The sequence below is a fragment of the Apteryx mantelli genome, chromosome Z (assembly GCF_036417845.1).
Source record: "Apteryx mantelli isolate bAptMan1 chromosome Z, bAptMan1.hap1, whole genome shotgun sequence".
In the NCBI taxonomy this organism is placed as follows: Eukaryota; Metazoa; Chordata; class Aves; order Apterygiformes; family Apterygidae; genus Apteryx; species Apteryx mantelli.
In genome coordinates this window covers 24,023,310-24,047,317 of record NC_090020.1, presented here as the reverse complement: position 1 = coordinate 24,047,317, position 24,008 = coordinate 24,023,310, and the positions used below count along the sequence as shown (strand labels likewise).

Here is a 24,008-nt window from a genome sequence, read left to right as displayed (position 1 = left end):
TTTTGTTCTCAGTGTGGCTGAGATTATAGGCCATTAAAACTAATGAATTAGCTGTAGTCTAGTATATGTGTGTAGTGAGAACACCTGCGGAAGACCTGGCGAGGAGTCAGTGACGGGCAGAGTACATGGTAGCAGCCCCAGCGTGTGAAACTACACACCGACCAAATTCCTATCAGGGCCAGGCATGCATACTCTGTTTTGTCAACAACGTCTAGCTGCTTCCCCGGATAGTAGCTACTCAAGGTTAGCACAGCTGAGATAAGGAAACAGTTCTAGTAAATTTAAGGGGCACTTATGAACAACAGGGGAAGTCCTGTCTGTGTGTCCAGCCTGTGTCCCTGACCCATACTTCCAGCAGCCTCCCATTGGCGACCACTTCTCATGGTTCCTGGGGCTCCCCGTGCAGTCTGTAGTGTAAGTCCTTCATTAAACCTATCCTGTTTAACCCCTCATGAACCTTGAGTGTCTCTCTCCGACAGTATCCAACCCTCTCTTGCCCACCTTGCAGTCACAATGTGCATGAAAAGGATTAATGCTGAAAAGGTGAAAGTGTACAGAGGTTTCATTTTCCAGTAGCTGACAGCATTTGGTATGCTTAAGTAAACTGTGCAGGAAACTATCTCCACAGGTTCTCACTACATTTTAAAGGGGTGTTGGCTTATCAAACATGTTGGCTGGCTGCCTGAATTATGAAAACACAGCCTATTATTTTCTAACAGTGAGACTGAAATTTCAGCATAGTTTGAGACCTCTATGGATTGTTTCTTATGGTCTGATACATACTGGTTGGTTGAATTCTCCCATCAGTAAAGTAAAAAGCATTCACCAACTTACTTGCTGCTCAGGCAGCGTCTCAATGAATACGAAGCGCCTCCTCCACAAGTGCGTGAACATTCGCTCCACGAACCCCAGGCATCCCACAGTGAGTCTCGGTCTTCCTCTGAGCGAGCTGTTCTAGAGCTCTGAGGAGAGGGAGAAAAAAAATCAGGAAAAAGACAAAAAACTATTTTTGCTAGCTTAACTCTTCTTTATAATGGATATCATCTTGGTCGTTGAAAGAACCAAACCAATCTGTTGTCCACTGATGCTCCTACTGATTGACAACAACTGGTTGTTAGAGTTAGGGGTATTGTAGAAGATGCTTTCATTCTTTGACTATCATGCTCTGCCTCTTGAGACTGGTGATGATTATTGCAGAAGAGTACTTTGAACAACAGTGAGACAGGGGTCTTTTCCTGATTACAAGGAAGAAGGACAGTTTGGTAAACCTCAGCAATTATGCTTTCATGTTTTGTTGCTGTGCAGTACTGATTGATAGACCCAGAAAGACTCAGCTCTTCCAGGATTAACCCATAAAGTACAGCAGTACCTACCTCAAGTAATACAGTCACACCAATTTTCAACAGTTCATTTTCATTTATGCAGGTGCACCTCACAAGCATTGGTCTGTAAGGACACAAATGATTCAACCATTTGGACAGATATTGTCCCTCATGGACAAGGCCATTTTGCTGGAGGAACCTGAATAACCTACAGAAGCACGTAAAGGTGCATGGAAAATGCCAGGCCATGTCTTCATTTAAAATCTGGCTTGTGCTGTGGGCCACCACCCACTGAATACTGCATTTCTAAATGTATCTGGAACAAAAGAGAAGATGAGATAAGTATATGAGGATAGCTTTTGCAGTAGACCTTCTGCAGAGAAAAATCAGCAGGCATCACTGCTAACCTGCGTTGGAGGAATCAATGTCAGCTGTCAACACTGAGGGATTATTCTGGGACACAGAGATAGTTCAACACAGAACTAATTTTATCTTCAGTGGAGCTGAGTAGAATTTTTGTAATGAAATCCAAAACCTAGCAAAATATTCCAGTGTTGAATTCTGTTATTCACAGGCAAAAAAGGAAGTGTTGACGATGGTTTAGGGCTCTGAACAGTTTCAGTATATATCTGCTTAAGGAAGGTACTGACTTTGTCAGAGAACCAAGATTCAAAACCAAAAAGTCCGTTTCTGTAGAGTGAAGCACCAAGTCTGGCACCTCAGCATATAAAATGTGTGTTAATTGGAATTTATCACAGTAAGAGGTAGCTATTCAGTTTATTTTTAGGAACCAAGAATGTATTATATGTTCCAACTATTAATGCTCAGAGAATTTTCTAATATGGAAATCATTTAATCCTAAAAAGTTTTGCAAGGGGATTGCAGTTCATCCACTAGTGTCATCTATGATGCTGAATAAATGGCCAGAAACAAGACTGGCTGAAGTGAAGGCTGATCTCTTTTACAAGCTGTCTCTGCACTCAGCTCAGATTAGCTTGTGGATCAGCTTACTCAGGTTGACAGAGTAATTATATTGTTATTTTCATTCTAAAAGCCTGATACTACTCTCAGATACATTGGCACAATAAATTAGGAGTTACGACATGAAATTTGATGGTGTTAAACCAGCCTAAGTGAGATCAGAACCATACGCCAAACTGGCAAACTTCTAAGGAGAAATTATTTCAAGTAGAGAAATTAAGATCTGCAGATCATCTGTCCAACCAGTTCCTCTTCCTTCCCTCTCTTCCCATTATTTCTCTTATCATAGCACAGTCCAAGCCTAATCTTGAAAAATGAGTCAGTCTGTTCAGATGGAAAGAGGGAAAAAGGAAATGATTTCCCTCGCTGCATACACCCCAAATATGGCTATTTCTTTTGAAAGGAAGAGCTTGGCGAATGGAAAAGGTCAGGTGCAGGACTAATGTACAACACCACACCACCACTGCCCACACAACTGCTGCTCCCTGGCATTTCACAATGGACACCTACTGCATTCCTCATGCTGCTGCTCATGGACCCTTCAAAGGCAGGAGTGTTCCTTTTTTAAACCAGGGGATGCATTTTAAAAGGTAAATACCCAAATGCCACATATATAGAGTTGAGTCTTTTTGTCCTCCTGACACAAACAGGGTGCCACAAACCCTTTTGAAAGACCTTTAGGATCCGGTCCGGAGCATGCTGAGGTCAAGTGAAAACTCCCAGTGAATTAAAGGGGTCCAGGACTAGAACATTAAATGAAAGGCTGAAAAGGGACCCCAGCACAATTCTCAAAGTTTTTTTCTTAATTAATCAAATAAATCCTGTGAATGAGAAGGAACTTAAGCCAAACACCCAGAAGGCAAGCTTTCCTCAAGCAGCTCTGCTGAAGCATCTCCACTGACCCTACTATCCTATTTTTTCACTTTTACCGAGTGGAGATTGCCAGCCATGACAAACAGTGTGGTGATCCTATGGCGACTCCATTTTAAGTCTGCTTCATGGTGTGCAGTTTGGAAGGGCATTTTAAACACATGCAGCACTTCCTTCTGCAGAAGAGCTTTTTGAAGATTATGGCATAGCTTAGATGGGTAACTGAATCAGTTTTAAATTGTTGTAACATTTAGTATAATGTAATTTTGCTTTGGATCTACTGATAGAAAAAATAGGCTGAATTAATTTAGTCTAGTGAGAGATAATACTGGATTGTATAATGAGTGTATCACAATGACTGGACATTCCGTTAGATTCTTTCTTATCTATATTAAAATTTAACATGATCTAATTCCAATTCAACACTATAATTGCAAGAGTAAATTTAAAAGTTAGTGAGATAAGTGATCAAACTGTGACTATGGCCAATCCCCACAGCTGCAAAAGATCACACATACAACAGTTTCACAGATGTGTTCCATCCTCTAGATACAATCTTATTAGCATTTACATGTGAGATAAGAGTAGTGACATGCCAATTTACTGAGGTTATTTTGGCTGGTTGCTTTCTGAAGGGTATTTTTATAAAATTAAAATGTGTGTCTGCACTTTTAGTTTGCTGAAATGAAAATGTGTGTCTGTGTTTTTAGTTCATAAGGAAACAAATATCTTCAAACTGTAAATGGATGCATGTCCTGATCTTTCAGTACTGGTTGAAAGCCCAGTCAAAAGCATAATTAAAAAGGGTTGCAAGGTAAAGCCACATGAATCAAGTGCTCTTACCTCATCACAAATTATATCAGCACAGCTAGACATTCTAAAGGGTCCAAAATTTCTGAGATAAATTGTACTCCCACCCAGAGGAGAGCCATGTGCCTGTTATTTGCATTCCACGATTTGTTATAAGACCTATATATTTCCAGAAAGCATGTGATCTCAAGCTAGAACAGAATCCAAGTTTTCTTTTAACAAGTGGAATAAACATAATTCATTTCAACTCCATAGTGTTTAATGTTAAAGAAAGTAGTGTTTTTCCCTTCTATGAACTACACAGTTAAGACTGAACCTGAAACTCTAGCAATGCCTGAAAGACTGTTTTAAATCTGAAAAAGATTGCAAGTCTTTTGCAGGTTTAAAGAATATATGCAGTTAATAGCTAAGAATTCACTGTGTAGCACAAAATTTTCAAAATTAGCTTACACTACTAATAGTTTCTACCTACTTTCACCAAAGTGAACTAAACTGAATAACCTACATATAAAAATACTTGCACACTGAACAGTGCAGTGCTCCACAGTACAAGAACTGCTAGAGTAGTCTTTAAAGCCCTCCAGTTCCTGCCATAAAGAGCAAAGAGAAAAAAAAGAAGGAAAAAAAGAAAAGTAAAGCAGAGGGATATGTCACTCCAAAACAGCAAGGAGTAAAACTGCCACAAGCTGAAACTTCCTTTAACTAATACTAACTTCTCTCTTAGAAACAGTCTTTAAATCCCTGTCAGCTGGTCTCCTCCAGGTCGGTATTTCTCTAAACACCAGCATATGCCAAATGAGCAGTATGCAGAGGTGCATCCTGGCTCATTACACCATGCCACTGATATCAAAAGAGTTCCCCCCATTCTGTCCATCCTAGGTGGATCTCAGTTTGAGCTTCCCAGGAAACACTCACTGCTTTGTCCATGCAAAACTCACCATGTCCTGACATCGATAGCATCAATGGCAGAAATGTTACTTCATGCAAACAATATGGTTATAAACGGCAAACATAAAAAAGTCTGCTAGCACTAATCAAATTCAACACTATCTTTATACCTCATTACACACTTAACCTCAGGCTGATCCTGTAACTACCACCCAACACAGCTGCCCCCCAAAAAAGGGGGATGAGTACTTCTGAATAATTTCCTAATGAGAAACAAACTCTTGTTCATTTGGACAGAAAAGGCAGAAGGATCAGGTGTACACAAGACAAAAAGATGAAATCACTGTCAGTGGATAGGGTATTCAGCTGAAGATACTTACAAAGGAGAAATAGGTTTTAAACTATAAGTTGAACAAAAATTATCCTAAAAGATAAAGAGCTTGAAATTGTCAAAGAAGCCTAGAAGAGTGAGGTATCCTCTTTTGTCCTCAAAAAATTCCAGTTTCAGTGTTTAACAGTAATTTCTGAATTTATCAAAGACTTCTCAGGCATTCATGTTATATTCAGACTATGAGCTGGTCAGACTATGAACAGATTCTTCCTATCCTGTCCCCTACCACACAGAACACAGAAATCACTTAAACCATCTGGAATAGCGTGTGAAAACACAAAAAGTGTCACACATCCTCAAATCACAGCAGCTGCCCGGCCATACAAGAGCTGCATCGCTGATGAGAGAACCAAGTTTTTTTTAAAAGCATGTGTGTACATATGCATGTAGGTACACAAAGGGAGAAACAGGAAAAGTAGCAGGACCTCTCTTCATGTCTTGAGAGCTATGAAATAAGTTCTGCTCTAAAAAAATAAATATCTTCGTAACATACTGGAATTCAATTTAAAATTTTGTTTTGAACTAAAGTCTCTCTACAACTATTCCTAATCCAACTATTTGTCAGCATTGCACAGAGAAAATGTATAAATGCAGATCACGCCATTTAACTGCTCCTCAATTTCCAAGGGTTCCATTCTTTCTCATTCTTCTGTAAAATGTTGCTAGAATCATATTCTTCAAGAAACCAGTGTGTTCCCTAGACTGGCCAGCAACATAGGCAGCGAAAAATGCAGTTAACCCATGGTTGGACTAAGGCACTGATACAGAGTATAAACCACAGCTATTTTGCAGATGATATTCACTGCTGGTTTTGGTTAAGAAATTCAAATCATCTGGTTCTTATCACATCCCCACTGTTTAGGGGTATGATGTATTGTCAGTGACAATATGCAAGGCTCCTTTGAGGCCATTGCCTAAACTTGTCTTTTGCTACTGTGAAAATGATATTAAGGGTGGAAAAACAGTATTTTTCTGTGTTATATGGTCTTTCTGCCCTCCCTTTCCAGATATATCCAAGCACATCCCTATATGAGTTCCTGCCAAGCCATACATTCTCTATCCTTTGAGTAATCTTTGATGATGCTTCAATGTTATTTTGTCACTGAGGTTAAATATATACTTCACACAGCACTGAAATTCTGGCTGTAGTGAACCGGGAAGAAACTGCTCTCAGCACTTACATAGGTGTGTAACAGCAGGAGATAAGACCAGTGACCTCATCCCTTTCTAAGAAACGTGTATCTCAAAACTTGACCCAAAGCAAATATACGGTTTATAAGATTTAATTTGTCCAGTGTTATGCATCTTCGTTGCATTCCATCCAAGGTAACACCTGCATTACAGCTCAGATAGGAAATTGCTTGGAAATCTCTGGCTTTTAAAGGAAGACAAAGCAGGAAAAAAAACGCAGTCAGTTAAATTAATATTGGTAATTACTATCAAACAAAACATTAACATGCCAGATATTTCTGACTAGCTGTTGAAACATTTCTGAGCTATCGTCTTGGAAACATCATAAGTAAAATATCCTAACGTGGCCAGTTTCCAGTGTACAAAAAACATGTTTAATGTATTTAGGTATAAAGAGGTGCACATCATTTTAAATACTACCATATGACTGAAGCACATCAATTCTTCCAGAATAGATGTACCATGCCGAAGAAAGGGCATATTAAGATAAGCCTCACCCTTGTGAGAAGCATAATTCCTTCAAAGCACCAGGATTCACCATGGGTATAGTTGCCCTCCAATTCCCAGTAGACACCTGCCCATTCCATACACTTCATACAAGCAGAGCTCTTCTCAAGGGTAGCCTTAGCAAAGTATTCAAGGACCGAATGGGAACAAACACTGACCTATATTCTTTCCCCAAGGTGACTGCTTCAAGGTGAGGATGGATGAACACTTAAGGTGGTGCGGTAGTCAGCTTGTGTTCCCACTGTCCCAACTATATCCTGCGTAAGGCTGAATACAGGACTTCAGCCATCAGACCTGCCAGCCAGCCAGCCAGTCAGCCAGCCTCCAGCAGTACCACACGAACCAGAAGAACCTGACTTCTCAGTGGAGACATACCAAAGTAATGGTAGTTCGGCTCTCATGACAGTGGTAAGTTAAAAGAACATGAGGAGAGCAAAAGCCTTTGTGTCCAGGACCCCAGAGCTGTTTGTTGCAACTGAGAGGCTGAGCAACCACAGGTGCAACTGCTGTAATGATTAACTGCACACTGTTGCATATGGCCTCATCAAAAGGATTCTACAGAATGATTCACACTGCTGCTAAAACACTGTCTTCTCTGGCAAACAACCTGAAATGAAAAGTAGCTGCAGTGAGCATCAATCCTCTTGAGGTAGAAACGGCTATACTTTGTATGCTGGCTCCCCTGCTCTCCAGAGGGCAGCAGCTCCCTTCTGGAGTGGTGTTCTGAGCTGAACACCACCAGACCACCGGCCCCTGGGCTTCCAGTCTCAGAAAATTAACTGAGGTATTTTTACCTCTTTGCAGATGCAAGACCAGGCAAAAAGCCTGCAATGGGATCATGAGAGTTCTTCCTATGAAAAATCCCTGGCACAGGAAACCCTTGATCTGCATGCCCCAAGGAAGGCACTGGCACCAAAGCACACACACGTGGGTATGCACTTCAGGGAATTATTTTATGCTCATACTTTGGTTGTACAGACAAACAAGCCAGGATTTATTTTCTCATTTTGGCCTCTTAAAAAGGAATAAAAAGAGATCTAAATCTCCTTCTGGGTTGTTTTTAATTTACTCTTTCTTGATGAGGAGAGGAGAAAAAAATCTCACAGAGATCTTGCAGCTTTTCACTACTTATTCTGCTCCTGTGAACAGAGGCAAGGGGAAGAGCAAGAGGCGGACAATCTTTCTTCCCTCTGAAGGAAGACACCTGACAAACACACAGCAAGCTCAGTTTCCAAGGACACAAGTATAAAGTTGCTATTGGAGTCCTTGTCAACTCTGACTTCTGCCTCCTTGGATCTCCATAGTGAAACAACTTTATGGAAAAGGTATCTGAGCGGGGGGTGGGGCACAGGGAGAAGTATGTCTTCTTTTATTCCTAAACAGCACAGTCATGCAAGGCCAATCCATTACTACAGGAACAAGAAAAAGCACCTTTTTCCTTCAGCACAGGATAGCAAAGGTCCGTCCAGGAGGAACTAACCCTTTGTCCCTTCCTAACCATGTATACGGTGATCTGGTTATTGCATAAGTAATAAGGACAAAATCTCACACTGAACTCTCTTTGTCCTCAAAACAGGATCTTAGTATTATACACATTTGCACTCTGTGGCAGTCTTTAGCTCCATACATCAAGTGGTCTCTGCAGAAGGAAAGCATCGCCAGCACTGTTCCCATAGTCCTGTGGGATTCTTCCTGCCCTGAAGCAAGTCATATAGCTGTATACATGTAGTTTTTTAAAACATGAGCATCATAAGAAGCACGTAGCCTCTAGTCTGCAACAAAACAGAGAAGAAAAAATAAACAGCCATCTCAGTTCTTTAGAAGAAAAACAGCCATTCCCATGGCTGGGCTGGAAGTTGTATCCCAGGAGAAATGTGCCAAACGTGAGCTCATTTCTGCTCCTAAAGGGCATCAGCCAGCCAGGGGGGTTGCTGGCAGAGGACGGGGTTGACACCATATCACTTCAACACACTGCATGCTGTGCTCCCTATAACATTTTATAGCAGTGCCTTATAAAACTGAGATCAGTCCTATCTCTTGCTCCACTTACCACATGAAAATATGCACCAGGGGAGCACTCTCTTGCTCTCATAGACCCAAGTTACAACATCCTGTTGTATTTAAATCCTGCCGTGCTGGTGTAAACACCAGATATGGGTGATCCAATACAGAGCAGGTCCAAGCTGGCTCAGCCTCAGACTTGTCGCCTAATTGAATCAGAACTGTTTTTAAGGCTAGGACTGGTTCAGATGCACAATGGGTGAAATCACTTTCCAGAATTCGGAACCCACCCAAACAGCACGGGTTCAAAAGTGCATCTTACACTCAAGTACTTTGGGTTTGCATTCCACTTAGGAAAGACTGTTGGTTGGGAAAGAGGGGTCAGGGCTGCATAGAAAGGAAGAGAGAGAAAACTAAATTATTTGTGACAAAGCCTATTTCATGCTAAATATTTTTTAAGCAGCAAGAAGTGAAAGCTGTGTGGGTGTGGCTGGGCTGTATTTATTGGCTTCAAGAAAAATGGCCAATGTACAGCAGGCTCCCGAAGCTTCACGGGTGAACCACTGCCTCCTTGGAAGAGGCAGAGTAATACATTGAAGAAGTGCATGTTACACCCTACCCATTGTCTAAGTAAACTGACTTTGGGCTTCATCCAGCCTAAACTGTACTGTAACTGCACAGAGGTACAGGCCACCATGTCTAATGGTGAGTCCCTTTATGTGCATCAACCTCCGTGCAGACTGGATTTAGGAACTTTGGTTCTCAAAGTCTGAGATAGAAAACCTTGTGCTGTTAACCTAGATTTTAACTGGCTCATCAACCCCAGGGTGTCTCTGCCTCCCCTGGAGCGGGTCATGGCATTAAAACAAGTTGCAATTGGTTTCAACAGAAAGATGTCACTCTCTGGTCAGGAGGCATTTCAGAGAAGGAAAGAGAGCTCTCCAAAGATTTGTATAATTTCAGATAAGCATCCTCAATTTTGATGTTTATCCAAAATAAATGAAGCCTCCCATTCTTCTGAGGGTTTGCCATCTCCCTCAGTTACTTCATGGAGTTGAATATGTATTTATTTTAACAACAAGGGGCCACACAGAGGGTTGACAACTTTAGCTTTGGTAGAGGCAGGAAAACTGAAAGGGTAGTGTCTATGCAAAAAAAGTAAGAGAGATGAGAGAGAGAATGAGAAAGAGCATGAGAGCAAGAAAGGAAGGAAAGAGGAAAAAAATAAGAAGGAAAAAAGGAAAGGAAGGAAGGAAGAAGGAGGGAAGTAAGCAAGCAAATGACCATGAGGAAAGCCAGGGATCCCATGTCATAACAGCAGAAAAAGGAAGACAGAAACAAAAAAAAAATGCTCACAGGATCCTTAGGCATTACTGTAAATCTCAAAGTTTATCTAACACATTTGTTCCACCTTAATCACTAAGCGCTGATCTCAAATCAGTGTATGTTTCTTTAAAAGGAAAATACACCTTGTTAGGAGTTTTTAGGTACCAAAGTGGAGGAGGTTTTTAGGAGTATCAGGACTTCTTTTTAATTACTTTAAATTGAATTATAAAGACGTAAGGACCTAAAAACTACCATCATATAAGCTGCTGCTGCTGCTCTCATGCTGACATCTTGTATGCCACATGACGAAAAATTTATGTTTTCACTACTCTGTCCAAATAAAATTATAGACATATCCGCCCACTGGAACCAGCATGCTGCACAGGAGGTGCTGTTTCACGCCAGTAAACATCTCTGTCAAGAAGTGGTAAGCCAGTCCCACTCAGTGGTGCTCACCAGCAGCTACCATGGCTGAGGCCCTCAGAGACTGACACGACTGTTGCAGTTTGGATTAGCAAAGTCCCAGGCAGTTTTTGTTTTTAGTTTCAGAGCTTTCTATCCAATTATTTCCCCCTCTTCTTTCTGCTAATTCAGATCTTATGCCTTTAAAATGTGGCCCTGGCTAGGTCTTTAAGGAAAACATTGCTGATATCACAGTAACTTGAAAATCTTCCACTCCCCTTATTTAAAAGCTACAGGAACTAGGAAAATGTCATATCCAAAACATATTTAAAATCATAATCCATCCACATACCAAAATGAAAAAGAAGGAAAGACAGCACTGGACTTGTTAAGTGCAGTTACATTAGCCCTCAACAGCAGATGTTTTTAGCAGTCCAGGCTGAAAGAAATAGAGAGATTTAAATAAGTTAGTAAGTAAGTAAGTAAGTAAATAAATAATGCACCATTTGATGCCTGCACCAGAACGGTAGGAGACGTTATTGCTTCCTTTATTTCTTTTCATTTCTGGGTATGTTGATACAGCACAGGATTTGAACATTATACAAGCAAACTTCAAGTAGGGACAAAGATTATATCCGACAAAGCAAGAAGGGGAAATCTGACACCTCTGCAGTACATTCATATGGAAACAAAATGACTTATATTTATTTTATGGGACAGTTTGACTTTATTATATGTTGCATATAATTTCCTGCCTCATTTCTTGAGCACTCTCGGAATTTATTTCAGGATGTCTTACTTTAGCACAACCCCCACTTTCCTCCACCCTGACACCCTCTGCTGAACTTGCTCTAAAAGAAGTCCCTGAAAGGAAGAAATTCCAGGGCAACCCCTAAAGGGTTGAAGATTTGGAAGAAATTCCATAAAGGCAACGAAGATGAAAATGGAAGCAGTGTGAAAATTAATGTACCGTAGAATCAGTGAACATACCACTTATTTTTCTACACAAATAGAAGAAAGAACGCTCTTATGAGATGTATCCAAATAAATCACAGGTGGCAAAACTATTAAGTTTTCTGCATATGCCTGCCTTGGAAGCTGAATAAATCTCACAAGCTACATACCCTGCTTTCCCTCCCCCAGTCACTTGTCTATATTGCCTTCCAATTTCACCACGACTCTGGCTATTTTTACAAGTAATTTGGAGAAAGTTGGGTTCTGGCAGGAAAAAAATAAATTGTTCATATCTGAAATGAAATTCAAATCAAGGCATTTGAAGGGGGAAAAAAGGTAGAAATGCATGTCTACTTGGGGACACCAATCTCTGATACAGTGACACCTCACTGTCAGTGAAGCAGAAAGAAGGTCCTGGACTGCAGTAGTCTTCAATGTACACACTCAGATTCCGGCTAAAACAAACCCACAACCCCTAGCAAAGCTGTTCTGTAAAAAATTAAATAAATTGGCCACTTCACAAAAGAATATTTGTGACCAACACTTCTTTGGGGGTATTTTTTATTACTCTTATGCATAACTTTTAAATACCATGCATAAAAGCTCACAAGAAAAACAGTAATTTAATAAAATACTATAGTACAAAGTCTAAGCAGGTGGAATTCAGTATAGCAGTTCAGTATTGCAGTTACCAGAGGCAAATCAATTTATATAGCTGAGAATCTTGCTCTCAATTTTCAGCTAATACTGTGTTTATAAACCCCTATATTCATAGTATTTGCCATGCTGACGACCCTATCCAATTATAGGATAGGCTGAAGGGACAACCTTCAACAGAGACAGATAAAATACTGCTAACAATTACCTTTTTTGAAAGACAAACAAAATGTTTGAGAATGGCATCTTTAAAATCGTGATACCAACCTTTAAATCTGTCTAGCATCTACAGTCACAAATAGACAATCCTCTCTCTCTTTCCTTTCTGCATAAGGGAAATTTTTTGCTGATAAAGAAACTGGTCTCAACATATACAGCAAGTCTCACCATGCATGATAGCAAACCTTAGGCCTGTGATGAAAACTAAGCATTTCTTGAGAAGGACGTCTAAAATGGCCAGATTACACTAAGCATTGACCACTATTTGTCTGTGTCCAACACTATACATAGCTAAAGTCCTAAGAGGACTTCTCTGTATTCGCAATGGACTTCACAAGGTTTACTTCTTGTTTACATTCCCCATTTTGCCTGAACATACACTTAAGGGATAAGAGATGTTTTAAGACCTTCAACAGCCAAAGCTGGCCAGGTATCTGCTAGAGAAGTCTACTGCCCAACCACTGATACAAAAATATGTCAATGCCAAGCGCAGAAGGTAACCCTTTCTGTACATCAGCTAGAGAGAAGTTGTGCTTCATACCAGAGTATTATGACATACAACTCTGAGAGAGTTCAATATTTCATATCAGTTTTTTATTGGTTTCTGTCCACCACAATCATAACTTTCCAATTCTTGGGGGTAGAGAAAAGAAGCCATTTTTTTCCCCTTTTCCTGCTCCCAGTCATGATACCATAGCATCTGGTAGATGATAGGTTTTCGTCGTTCCATCATTAACTTCAACCGTCTGATTGTGACTATGGGGATGATCTTCTTATTCTGCTTTCCTTCCTCATCAATAGAACCCCTGGCTCTGCAGCAACAGATCAGAATTTCCAAGTTTTTATCAGTTTAATTGCCGCCCATACAGGTCTGGTTTTTCTTACGAGCTTAAGAAAATAGCAAGGAGAAACAATAGTGGTAACAAGAGAGGTAACAGTGCTGTCTGCAGATTCAGGAAGACAACACTATCCTAAACCATGAGGTTATATTTGGATGTCCAACAGCCCAGGATTGAGTTTTAATTTTTTTCAAAGAAAATTATGCAGAAATTGATAGACCTCTCCTAAAAAGTTTTTTGCCCTGGTGTGTGGACTATTCAGACTTTACATTAACTGCTTAGCCTACTGAATTGTTCGTAGACAAGTTCTTTCAGCAGATGAATCCATAACTTCAGGTGACTATGTTCTAATCTTCAGATTCCCTAAGGTGTTCAAGCTCATAGCTGCTTTTACTTTGCCTTGCTGGACCTATGAACCTAACAAAAGTAATTAAAACAAAACATGCTCATCTTTAGTGACACTAATGGATCAGACCAATAGCTCAACAGCCTTTACGAAGTACCAATTGCACCTTCACTTAAATCCTAAAGAAAAAAATTCCATCACACCACCTGAGATCATCTCATACCAGCAGTCTGTCCCAAGTTCCCAGAACCCTTTGCACCTGAAAGAGGAAGGATAAATAAATGATATATTAAACAAAATCTAAAGGAAGAGGTCAGTAAACTAAGTCCAGGCACAGAATTCTAGAGCAATCTATGAAGAAAGTGACGAGGATACTTACTAGCATCCGGACATTCACTTAAGAAGTTAGAGACACGAGACATTCAGAGTATGGCAGCACTGGTCAGAAACCACAACGGTGAGAATTCTTTTGCTCATTTGTATGAATAAATCCTAGCTTTGTATAGTTGAATATCCATTTCAGCACATCCCTACCCAATTGGTGTGATCAAATATCAATCTGCACATAGACATGACTATGCATGGAAATATATGTGTGCACTTTGGACTTTGCACTGGAAAATCCTTCTCTGTGAAGCTATAAATGTGGAAATAGATGAGCAGACATACAACAGTAGATAGACCTATCTGCGCATGAAGAGGAAAAGCCATCAAGCTTTGTACATTCAGATGTAAACAAGAAATGTAATATTCGTTCCACAGGCTAATTGTGCCTGCGGTCATCCAAGACAGACCCAGTTAGATAATAGGGAAATATAATGCCAAAGAGCCTGGAAGAAATGGACTATTGTGTTTGACTATTTTCCATGTACAAATTAACACAGTGAAAAAAAGAAATGCTGCAGAAAAACACATGTACTTTATTACAATTTCTAATGTTACTTCTGTAAGTACCACAACAACATGCAAGAGAGCTCAAAACCACTGAAAAGATGCAAACAGCAAACACAAATGTGATTAAATGCCTTTCTGACATGAAGTGATTTAACTTCAAGTTTGGATGAATGCATATGTCAATGGCTGATTATGGTTTTGGCTGCATTCCCTTTGAGTTAGACAACCATGATTTGCGTGTGATGGGTTTTTATTTTTAAATCAATAGAAAGGGAAATCTTTGGAACAGAATTCCTGCTTTCTTTTGTTTCTCTTAAAAGTGGTGTGTTAATACTTCCTTAATGTGTGAATGGTCACAGAGCAATGAGCAAAATTCTCCAAATACCTGGTCTTAGTCTGGAAAGTGAGAAACTATCTTCTAAATTTACTTTCAGTCTGATTTTACTTTCTGAAGACAGGCATTAAGCGTTATAGCTCATTGTCTCAGAAGTACCTATGAAGGTACCTAACTCCCATTTATGCCAGGGAAATGGGATGGCTGAGTATGCAGCAAGTTCTAGGGCAGTTAACAAGAAAAGACCTTCTCAAGCAACTTCTCTCCCACCATCCCAGTGAAAACCAGTAGGATTTCTTCCAAACGAAGGCTAAGAACCCTGGCAGAGTGCTACAGTCACTGCTACAGCCCTCTAAAGAGTCTGTCTTAAAATACACTGTATTTGCTGGCTAATGGAGGGAACAGAAGAGAGAGGTTATTGCTGATGCAGGTCTGGACTTGTTCTTCCCTTTAGCACTATCAGCAAAAGAGCTGGAGTTGTGTCTGGGCTATGCAACCTTCTTACTTGTGCAATGATGCAGAACAAAGCACTGAAGATGCTACTTTTGTCTACAGTGTCTTACTGAAAATATACCAGGATGTGATAAATGATTGTGAGACTAATCCCATGAGCATTTGCTACCTAGCCTTAGTGCCTACAATTGTGAATGCTTCTACTGCCATACTAGAGAGCTACAGGTCTAGGACCTCCTCATGTTGCTAAGTGTTGGCAAGACAGCGGGTTTAGAGGCATACAAAGTTAAAGAAACACATAAATCCAAATGTACATTTTCATAGCTCTCAAACTTGTTTCATCTACCTGACTAGAGACTAATATCTAAGATGCTAATAGCCAGTCATCACCGGCCAGATCCAATGCCTTTTTGAGTCAATGGAAATCTTCTCAAAAACTTCAGTGAGTTTTGTACCATGCCCTACACGAACTCACTCCGCAATAAACTGCAGTAGTAACATATATATTGAGGTATCTTACGACTTATCCCTCTCTATCCAAGTTAGAAGTCAAATTCTTGCATGTTTATTTAATCTCCTGCTGAAAGCAAGTAAGAGATTTTCCTGAATAAGGAGGGAGTAAAAGAATGGCCCAATTCAAAAAATAAAGTTAAGTTTGCTTCACATCACTATTCTTAAGGCACAAAGATATTTGGAAGGTTGTGAGGGGGAAATCTTTTGGGACAGAGGAAGTCATGCAAATACAAACTAGTATAGTATGGAATATAATGCATAATAGTTGGCAGCAGAATGCACTATTTATTTGCATGAATTAGGGACTGAGAACTTAATTCACAAGCAGCAGAGAGAAGTATAAATGTTATGAGTTTAACATGGGGACAAATCCTACAGTTCTTACACTGTCTTGTTCAGTCATATATTCTGTTGATCTTCCTCAAATTAGTACTGCAGGCTTGGCTCATAATATATTACAGTCATCAGGTAATAAACTTCTCATCTGCATATGTGAAAGTGAACCTAAGCCTGTCTTTACGCCATTTTATGTGAATTCCGTATTTTATATTGAAAATAGACCTTTAAATAAACTAGACTTCTAATTTTCATTCCAGATGGTATTCTTATTTCCAGTGATCTATTGGTATTTAGTGATTATATATCTAAATTTTTTACAAAAAAATCATACAATAATTTTTAATAAGTATTTTGAATAGGGTTATCCTACTGGTTTAGGTCCTCACAACACTACTAAATAATGTGCTAAGATTAGTTTACAAAGATTAGCATAGATTTTTTCATACATATGAAGAGGAAGATGCAAGCTACTATAAAATTAATGTATTTCTTTAAGTTTCTTTGCTGTTTGGATGTATACATTCTGTCAAATCTTCAGAAAAGCTTAATTTATATGTATGCCAAGAGCGCTGTGCTATTAAAAGTGTGTGTATTAATACTCTCCCTGCAGATTTTCTGATAGTAAACCTGCAGCTCATACCTATGAAATTAAATATGAGTCACAATGGAATATTTACTCTCAATCAAGCAGCACAGCTAGAGCGTTCAGCAGTAGAGCATCTTATCAGTTAACTGGAGGAGGTATGCAGGAAAATCATATACTAACAAACAGTTTTATAGCCCTGAAGTATACCAGATATCATATAACATATCTTCCAAAAGTTAGTATAAACTTGTCTCTCTAATGAGTTGCAGCAGTAATAAGAGCTAACTTAAACTGGCTGCAGAAAAATAGTTCAGTACATGCTGTACCTGGTTTCTCTGCATATGCACAGGAAAAAATATTTTTTTCTTTTCTTTTTTTAGGAAGGAAGAAAATTCCAGGAACATTACAGCATGATATAGTTTGATTTAAAGGGGGGGGGGGGAGAAACAGCTCTTATCCAAATTCCAAGCATTCAAATCACCATTCACAGGTCATTGCACACTAAGTTTATAAAAGTGATGCCAACATCAACTTTTTGGTTCTACCTGCAGCAACCTACAATAGCAAGGCTTGAAGCTTGCAATTCTTTAGAGAGGATAAGGTTTACATAATTTGTTCAAAACATTTTCTCTCTACCTGCAGTCTTACAGTCTTAGAGATTAAAAACATACCCACTCATGCACATAAACCTGCATATATATATATATATATATATATGTACATACAGATACAATAACAGCTGCAAGGGACATGTATTTTCATGAAAGAAATGCCATTTACCAGGACAAGGGAAGTCAGAAGCAGGGTGCCAGCTGTTGCCCATCGGCAGCCCTCCATGGTTTACGTCCGTGCTGGAACTGGAGTCAGACACAGAGCAAGCTGCGAAGTGCTCCTCTGCCTGCTGTCACATCCAGCGCTGCTGCGAGCACCTCAGCCCTGCTTCTCCGCCTCCACCAGCCCTGCTCACATTTCCTGACCTAGGGGTGGGTGGTTGGGTTGGGGTGAGCTGTGTGGAAGCGTTCCCTGAGCCGCGAGCAGCCAATCCCCCTCCTGCTGATCAGACACGCAGCAAAACAAAGCCAAGCGGTATAGGGAAAGCGTAGCAGTGCAAGGCAGAGGGGAAGGAAAAAAGAGAGAAAGGAGGAGGAAGATAAAGAGGAGGAGAGAGGCAGACCAGCACAGCTGAAGGGAGTGCTCTGCCTTCAGCAAACGGTGCTCCAGGAGCTCTATTCCACCACTTGCCATGAGCTATTTACACTTATTACTAGTTCAGTAGTTCTCCTTCTGAGCGTGCATTGTTCCATTCATGAGGAAAACTTAATCTGTGTCAATATATAACGTATGTCATTAAAAGCACCAATCATAAAATGTTGAAATCTTCCAGGGATAACGTATGCTTTACTTAAGTTTTGTATTCTTTACAGGAAAACGCTCCCTTTTATACAATTTATTCAGCAATAAAGAACACTGTCTCTGCCCTCAATTTGTAAAGCAGGCATATTTCTAAGAAGGACTGAGTGACAATCTTTCTATCATGATTTTTTTTTCTTTTTTGAAAAACCACCTTATTCTGCATTAGAATGAAAGTAAGTTTAGAGGAGGGAGACTTTTGCATAAAAAAGCAAACATCCACACAACTCAAGAAAGCCAGGATCTCTGCCTTTGAGGTTTTAACTTGATGGATAGGAGTTGCAAACCCCTGCTCTGACTTGGTTCCAGATTCATCCAGTTTGCATGTCCATGCCTCTGCATTGTCTGAAGTCTCTTGCTATTTTTTTTTTTTGACTGTTTGTTTGTTTTATTTTCTAAAGCGGAAGTTCAAAACTGGATCCTAGAACTCTTTCTCAAGGCAGTAGGCATTCTCCCACATGGGGCTGAGCTGGGCTTCCCCTGCAAGAGTAACATAATGGTGCCGCAGGGGATGCTAGGGCCAGATGTGAATGTAGAAAGCCATGTCTTCTCTAAGCTCTTGTCTGTGGTCCCTCAGTAAGCTCAGACACAATGGAGCAGAAAGGTGAGCTACAGGTGCTTTAGGATGGAGAAGAATATGCAAACGCAATGAGCCTGGAAAGAGACTGGAATAGGAAGACAGCAGAGGAGAGTGAAATTACACTGAGGGCACCAGGGCTGGGTTCAGAGAGGAAAAGGGAGCAAGTGTAGACCACAGACAATTTAAGACAACTGGCCATCAGCAGGAATGAAAAACAGCCTGGTGGAAGAGATGGATGAGCAGATGGAAAATGATATCTAGTTTGCAAGAGGGAAGGAACTGAGAGGAAAAAAGGTTACAGCAGTTGAGAAGTCAGACAGGAGGAAAGAAAAGGGTCAGGCTTGGCAGAATGGGAACGTGAACATAAATACTGAGGACATAAGGCCAAAACATAAAAGAGAGAACCTTCACAGACCTGGGCTTGGGAAATTACAACTGGCTGAAGAGAGAGATTAGGAACAAGAATTGGAGGGAATTAGGAATACTGGAAGAAACAGACTTCAGCTCACACTGGCTAAAGGCAGCCTCATTGGGGAATTAAAGTTTCTATTGAGCTCCTTGGCCACCTCTGTCTTTTATCTCCCCTGCTCTTGTTCCCTTACCCCAAGAAGCCTACCATAATCTCAGAAGTCAACAGTAGCCTTACAGATAGTCTCTGGAATTTCCATATGCTAAATTTTCAAGGCCAAAATGATATGGTAAATGACAAGGTTTGTTATATTGAATTCACATGATCACCATTTTATTTTTACAAACCAAACTGCCCCAATTATGATTACATACATTAGGAGGGATGAAACAACTGAAAGAGACATATGCCATATTTTTCCTTTTTTTTCTCCCAACTTTAAATTGGAAATGTTACATTAACACTACGATGGCCCATCCCAGAATTTCTCTTTTCTTGTTCAGCTTTGAAAAAGTTGAAGTACGGGTTTTCGAGATTCTTTTTATCAGCTCAGAAGTCTCAAATGGCAACTAACTCATCTAAGTTAAAATAACTGCAGCCTACCTGCTTTTCAGTGTATAGTCCTGCCATCATTCTGCTCGTGGAAATCCCTTTGAAGCTGATGGGACTTTTGCATGCACAATAATAGCAAGAGAAGTAAATTAGTTTTGCCAAATGATGTGGCCTGCAATGCTCAAATGCCTAAAAAATGTGAATTGGCTATGTATAGTTTTTTTCTTCAGGATTCTTATTTAATCAATAGCAGAGCAGCAAGACTTTCATAATAAAATGTTAATTGGTATGAAATTCACCTGACCTGATATTTTGTTGCACATTGAAAATTCAGACCAGATTCCTGAATACAGATTCATTTTCAGTTTCATAACAAACCCAGGCAAAGCCTGTGATTTTTTCATGAAACCATGCAAACACCATCTTTCTAACAGTTTGACTTTGTGTTTTCTGCACATATTTGAATGTAGAAATCAAAGTGAAATTCAAGGAGTGGAAACTCACATGAATCAAGTCCAAAGGAAGGTCTACTCAAATTCTTGCATTCGGCTTTAATGAGGAGTCATGCCCAATACCTGCCAATTTCTAGTGAGTAATGTTGCATCTACCTAAAGGCTCATTTTCTTTCAATTATTCCTAATTGAAAACAATGAACTAAAAAAAAAAAGTGTGGATTTTTTGAAAAATGACTTTAAGGCATGAAGTGCCTAGAAGTGTTCTGGTGTTGAACTTCTTCATACCCTGCTATTCAGATACAGGATTTTGTTTGAATGCATATATATATTTGTATGGAGTTCATTTATTTAATCCTGCTGAGCACTAGTTTGGTGGGTGGGATGTTTTTGCATAGCTACTTACAAATAAAGCCTGTAACAGGAAGGAAAGTATGTCCCATACAAGGTAATATGGCCTAAAAGGTGCACAGTCTCAGGCTCTGTTCATCTCTAGACTTTCTCTGTCATGCACCCCAAATGAATGCAAGAATTCAGAGCAATACAAGACCTCTACCTGTGGCAAATTAATAGCTGAAATCTTAAGATGAAGTCCTGGCTCCCTTGAGATCAGTGGCAAAACTGATATTGGAGATCAGGGAGTTCAGGATTGCATGGATTACCGACTTGCTGAATATAAACATACAAATATATCATCTACACATCCTAAAATTATGAACACAAACCCTTCACCAACTTAAGGGAGAATGGACACACAAACACAAGCTACTCCACACTGTGAAAATGACCCCTTCCACTTTCTGAACTGGCCATTAGCTCCCCTTATCCTCCACCTCTGCCAGGTGTTTAAATTAAACCAGTTTGCATCTATTCATGAGAAGCAGAGCTGGATATCAGCACTGCACATCTATAACAGGTTATATGAAATGAAAGTAGAAGCAAAGGAGGGTGTCTAAAGCATTATTTTAAGCTATACCAATTTAATGATGCTTAATTTGGAAAACACACGTGCAGGCAGGAGAAAACTCTTAACATCAATATGCTTTACAGCAGGAAAAAGTGAATCAGCTTTGGAACTGATCTCCCTGGGGAGAGTATGTTACAGTTTTCACTCAGAAGCCACCTGTCTCCTCCTGGAGGCTGGACCTCCTTTTTACCATCAGGTCTGGAGCAAGCAGGATTTTTTCTTCCCTTTTGCTTTTTCGGTTAACAGTTATTTTTAGATTGCCTCTTATAGACTGGATTGGTTTGGGGGAACCTGGAAGCTTTCACAAGTATGGAAAGTGAGAAGTGGGAAGGAGCCAGTGCTTTATAAGCAGCTTTTGATAGGATTTGCATTTACATGTGTGTGTGTCTATGCATGCCTTTAGGACCTGTGAAAGACATTACAATGAAAGCTGTAAGGACAGTAATATTCTGAACTGCCAAGGTGAAGTTTACCCAGATGCACAAGGTCTATGATTATTAAAGCACTTTCCTGAAAGATTATGTTATTGATGCATAAAAAGTCTCTGTCCAGACCTCTGATTTGAGAGGAATTCAAACCTATAATAGCAGAAACAGTATAGTTCTGAGGAATACAATCATCCTCACCTGTCTTAGCAGGACAGTGTGTAGATAGCTCAGCCTTCAGACTCATCCAGTCTTTTCGCTGTTGGCTGATACTGGCTGCCAAGAGTGCCAGCAACTCATTGCAAGATAACCTGCAGTGAGGACCCCTAGGAACTGGAATGATGTGACCTGTGTATCTTAGGCACTTTCATGACTCACTGCATCTAATGTGAAGAGAAGTCTCAAGAAAAAAGTGATACATAAAGCTGTTTAATCCGTTTTGTTTTACTAGACAGAAACCAGACTGATGAGATACTTTCACATGAAACAGGCATTTTGAACTTTCAACACTGAGAAAGAGCAGTTGCTTTCTCCTTAGGAATTCTGGGAACATCTGGAGTGAAATCACATGTGGGGAGTGCTTCTTTCTAGAAATTTCATTCACTCACTGAACTAATGAGCTACAATGACGTCCCACGTTATATTGTCACCATATACCCTGTGAATTAAAGATGCCCACTGTGTTGCAGTAACAGCCCTTAAACTTTGGCAGCAGAAAAATTTGCTAACCAAAAAAACATCAGAAGTGTATAAAATCTTACATTGTATTTTTCACAACAATCTAACGCTGTATTCACAGTTTTTCACTGGAAGGGTGTGGTAATTTAGTGGATGAGCCAAACATCTTGAACTGACATGCTTGAGATCTGAGTTACAACATCAAAATAGGGGAATTCTACAACAGCAGATGCAAACTTGCTTCCTCGTTCTGTTTTGCTGGAGAACCCCAGATAAACAGACAAGCATATATTCATCATTACATTAACACCGTTTCTCTCTTAGGCTTATTCTTTTGCCAGGATGCCACATACACCCTTAATACCTTCCCTCAACTTACGCTCCTTGGGGCAGACTACAACGGATTCCTGTTTTTAGAGTGATCCTAGTGCCATTCTGTGAGCCAGCTCCCACACAGGCCTAGACCATTCAGACTCTCCTTCTAAAAAATGAGCCTCTATCTTCTACTTTTATTTCCCCACACAAGATGGTTTTCCCTACTGCTGCATCGCTGCATGCTCCTTTTTAAGTCTACTTTCAGGAACACTTGCAATTTGTTTATCTCCAGTCTTTCCATTCCTCTTGCCCCCTGTTAGCACAGTATCTAAGCTTGTTGTAACAGTTCTTTACATGAATTTTTCTCTGAACAGCCCAGGAAATACTGTTTTCACATTTTGCAAACAGAGCACTGCAGGTATAGTGAGATTAACTGATGTTCTCATGGTTTTACAGAAAGTCAGTGATAGAGCACAGAATTTTAGGACATCTCCAAAGGTGCAAACTAGTAACCTTAGCTGCAGGCACTGATACCTTGCTTATCTCCATGAGAAAACACATTTAAGTAAATACGATTTAACTATGCATAGTAATAAGCAATACACTGAGACCAAAATGTCAGTAAATCGACTAACTACAGGACATGAGACCCAGATCTTGCAGTGGACTTCAGATAAGTAGATACTTATGCTATGCTGACAACCCTTGCAAAGCTATGACCAGTTTCATAGTCGTTAGTGTTTTTTTACCTCGCACCAGCTTCAGAGTTCATGCCAATATGTGAGAGTTACACCTTTCACAAAAAAAGTTTCTAGACTCACTGGTGGCAAAAAATAACCTGAAAGCATGAACTTTAAAGGCTCACTTACCAGACAGCAGATACAAACAAACAGATTTGCAGGCAGTTATTAAAAGTCTCATCATTTTAGCTATCAAGCTTATGATTTTAGGGACATTATACAGCAATGCTGATGACATTGCTTTTGAATACTGGAGGAACAGGGCCAATATTCTTGTAAACTACCCCAGCTGGAATTCAATTTGAGCTTTATGGGTTATAAATTACTTTTCTGAAGAAACAAAACCAAACCAAACAGAAAACCTCACACACTTTTGAACCTTTTTGGATCTCTAACTTACAAGGCTTTCACCTTGTATTATTTTCCTTCTATGGCAGTAGAGTTTAGGTAATTTTTTATGTGTCTTTTTGCTTTTCTAAGGCAAATGAGATTCAATTCCACTTCCTTTTTGTCTTATCAAAAATAAGATTCTAAAACACAGACTTAGACCCTCATGATCAAACCTAAAATAAATCAGATGAAACTGTCAAAGTACCATCAAGTAAAGAATATGCAAGTTTTAAGAATGTTACAAAGAAAAGAGGAGGAAAAGAAGAC

The 24,008-nt window shown here is 39.8% G+C and overlaps 1 protein-coding gene across 1 annotated transcript in view; it reads right to left on the bottom strand.

Annotated features, from left to right (window-relative positions):
- The window catches only part of ADAMTSL1 (ADAMTS like 1), a 199,956-nt gene extending 182,054 nt beyond the window's left edge, over positions 1-17,902 (bottom strand). The window contains exons 1-2 of the mRNA XM_067315970.1: positions 17,604-17,902; positions 835-962 (exon numbers count right to left, since the gene is read on the bottom strand). Coding sequence (XP_067172071.1) covers positions 835-962; positions 17,604-17,660 — 185 coding nt within the window. The 5' untranslated portion in view covers positions 17,661-17,902. The remainder of the gene's footprint in view (positions 1-834; positions 963-17,603) is intronic.
- Positions 17,903-24,008: the final 6,106 nt, after the last annotated feature.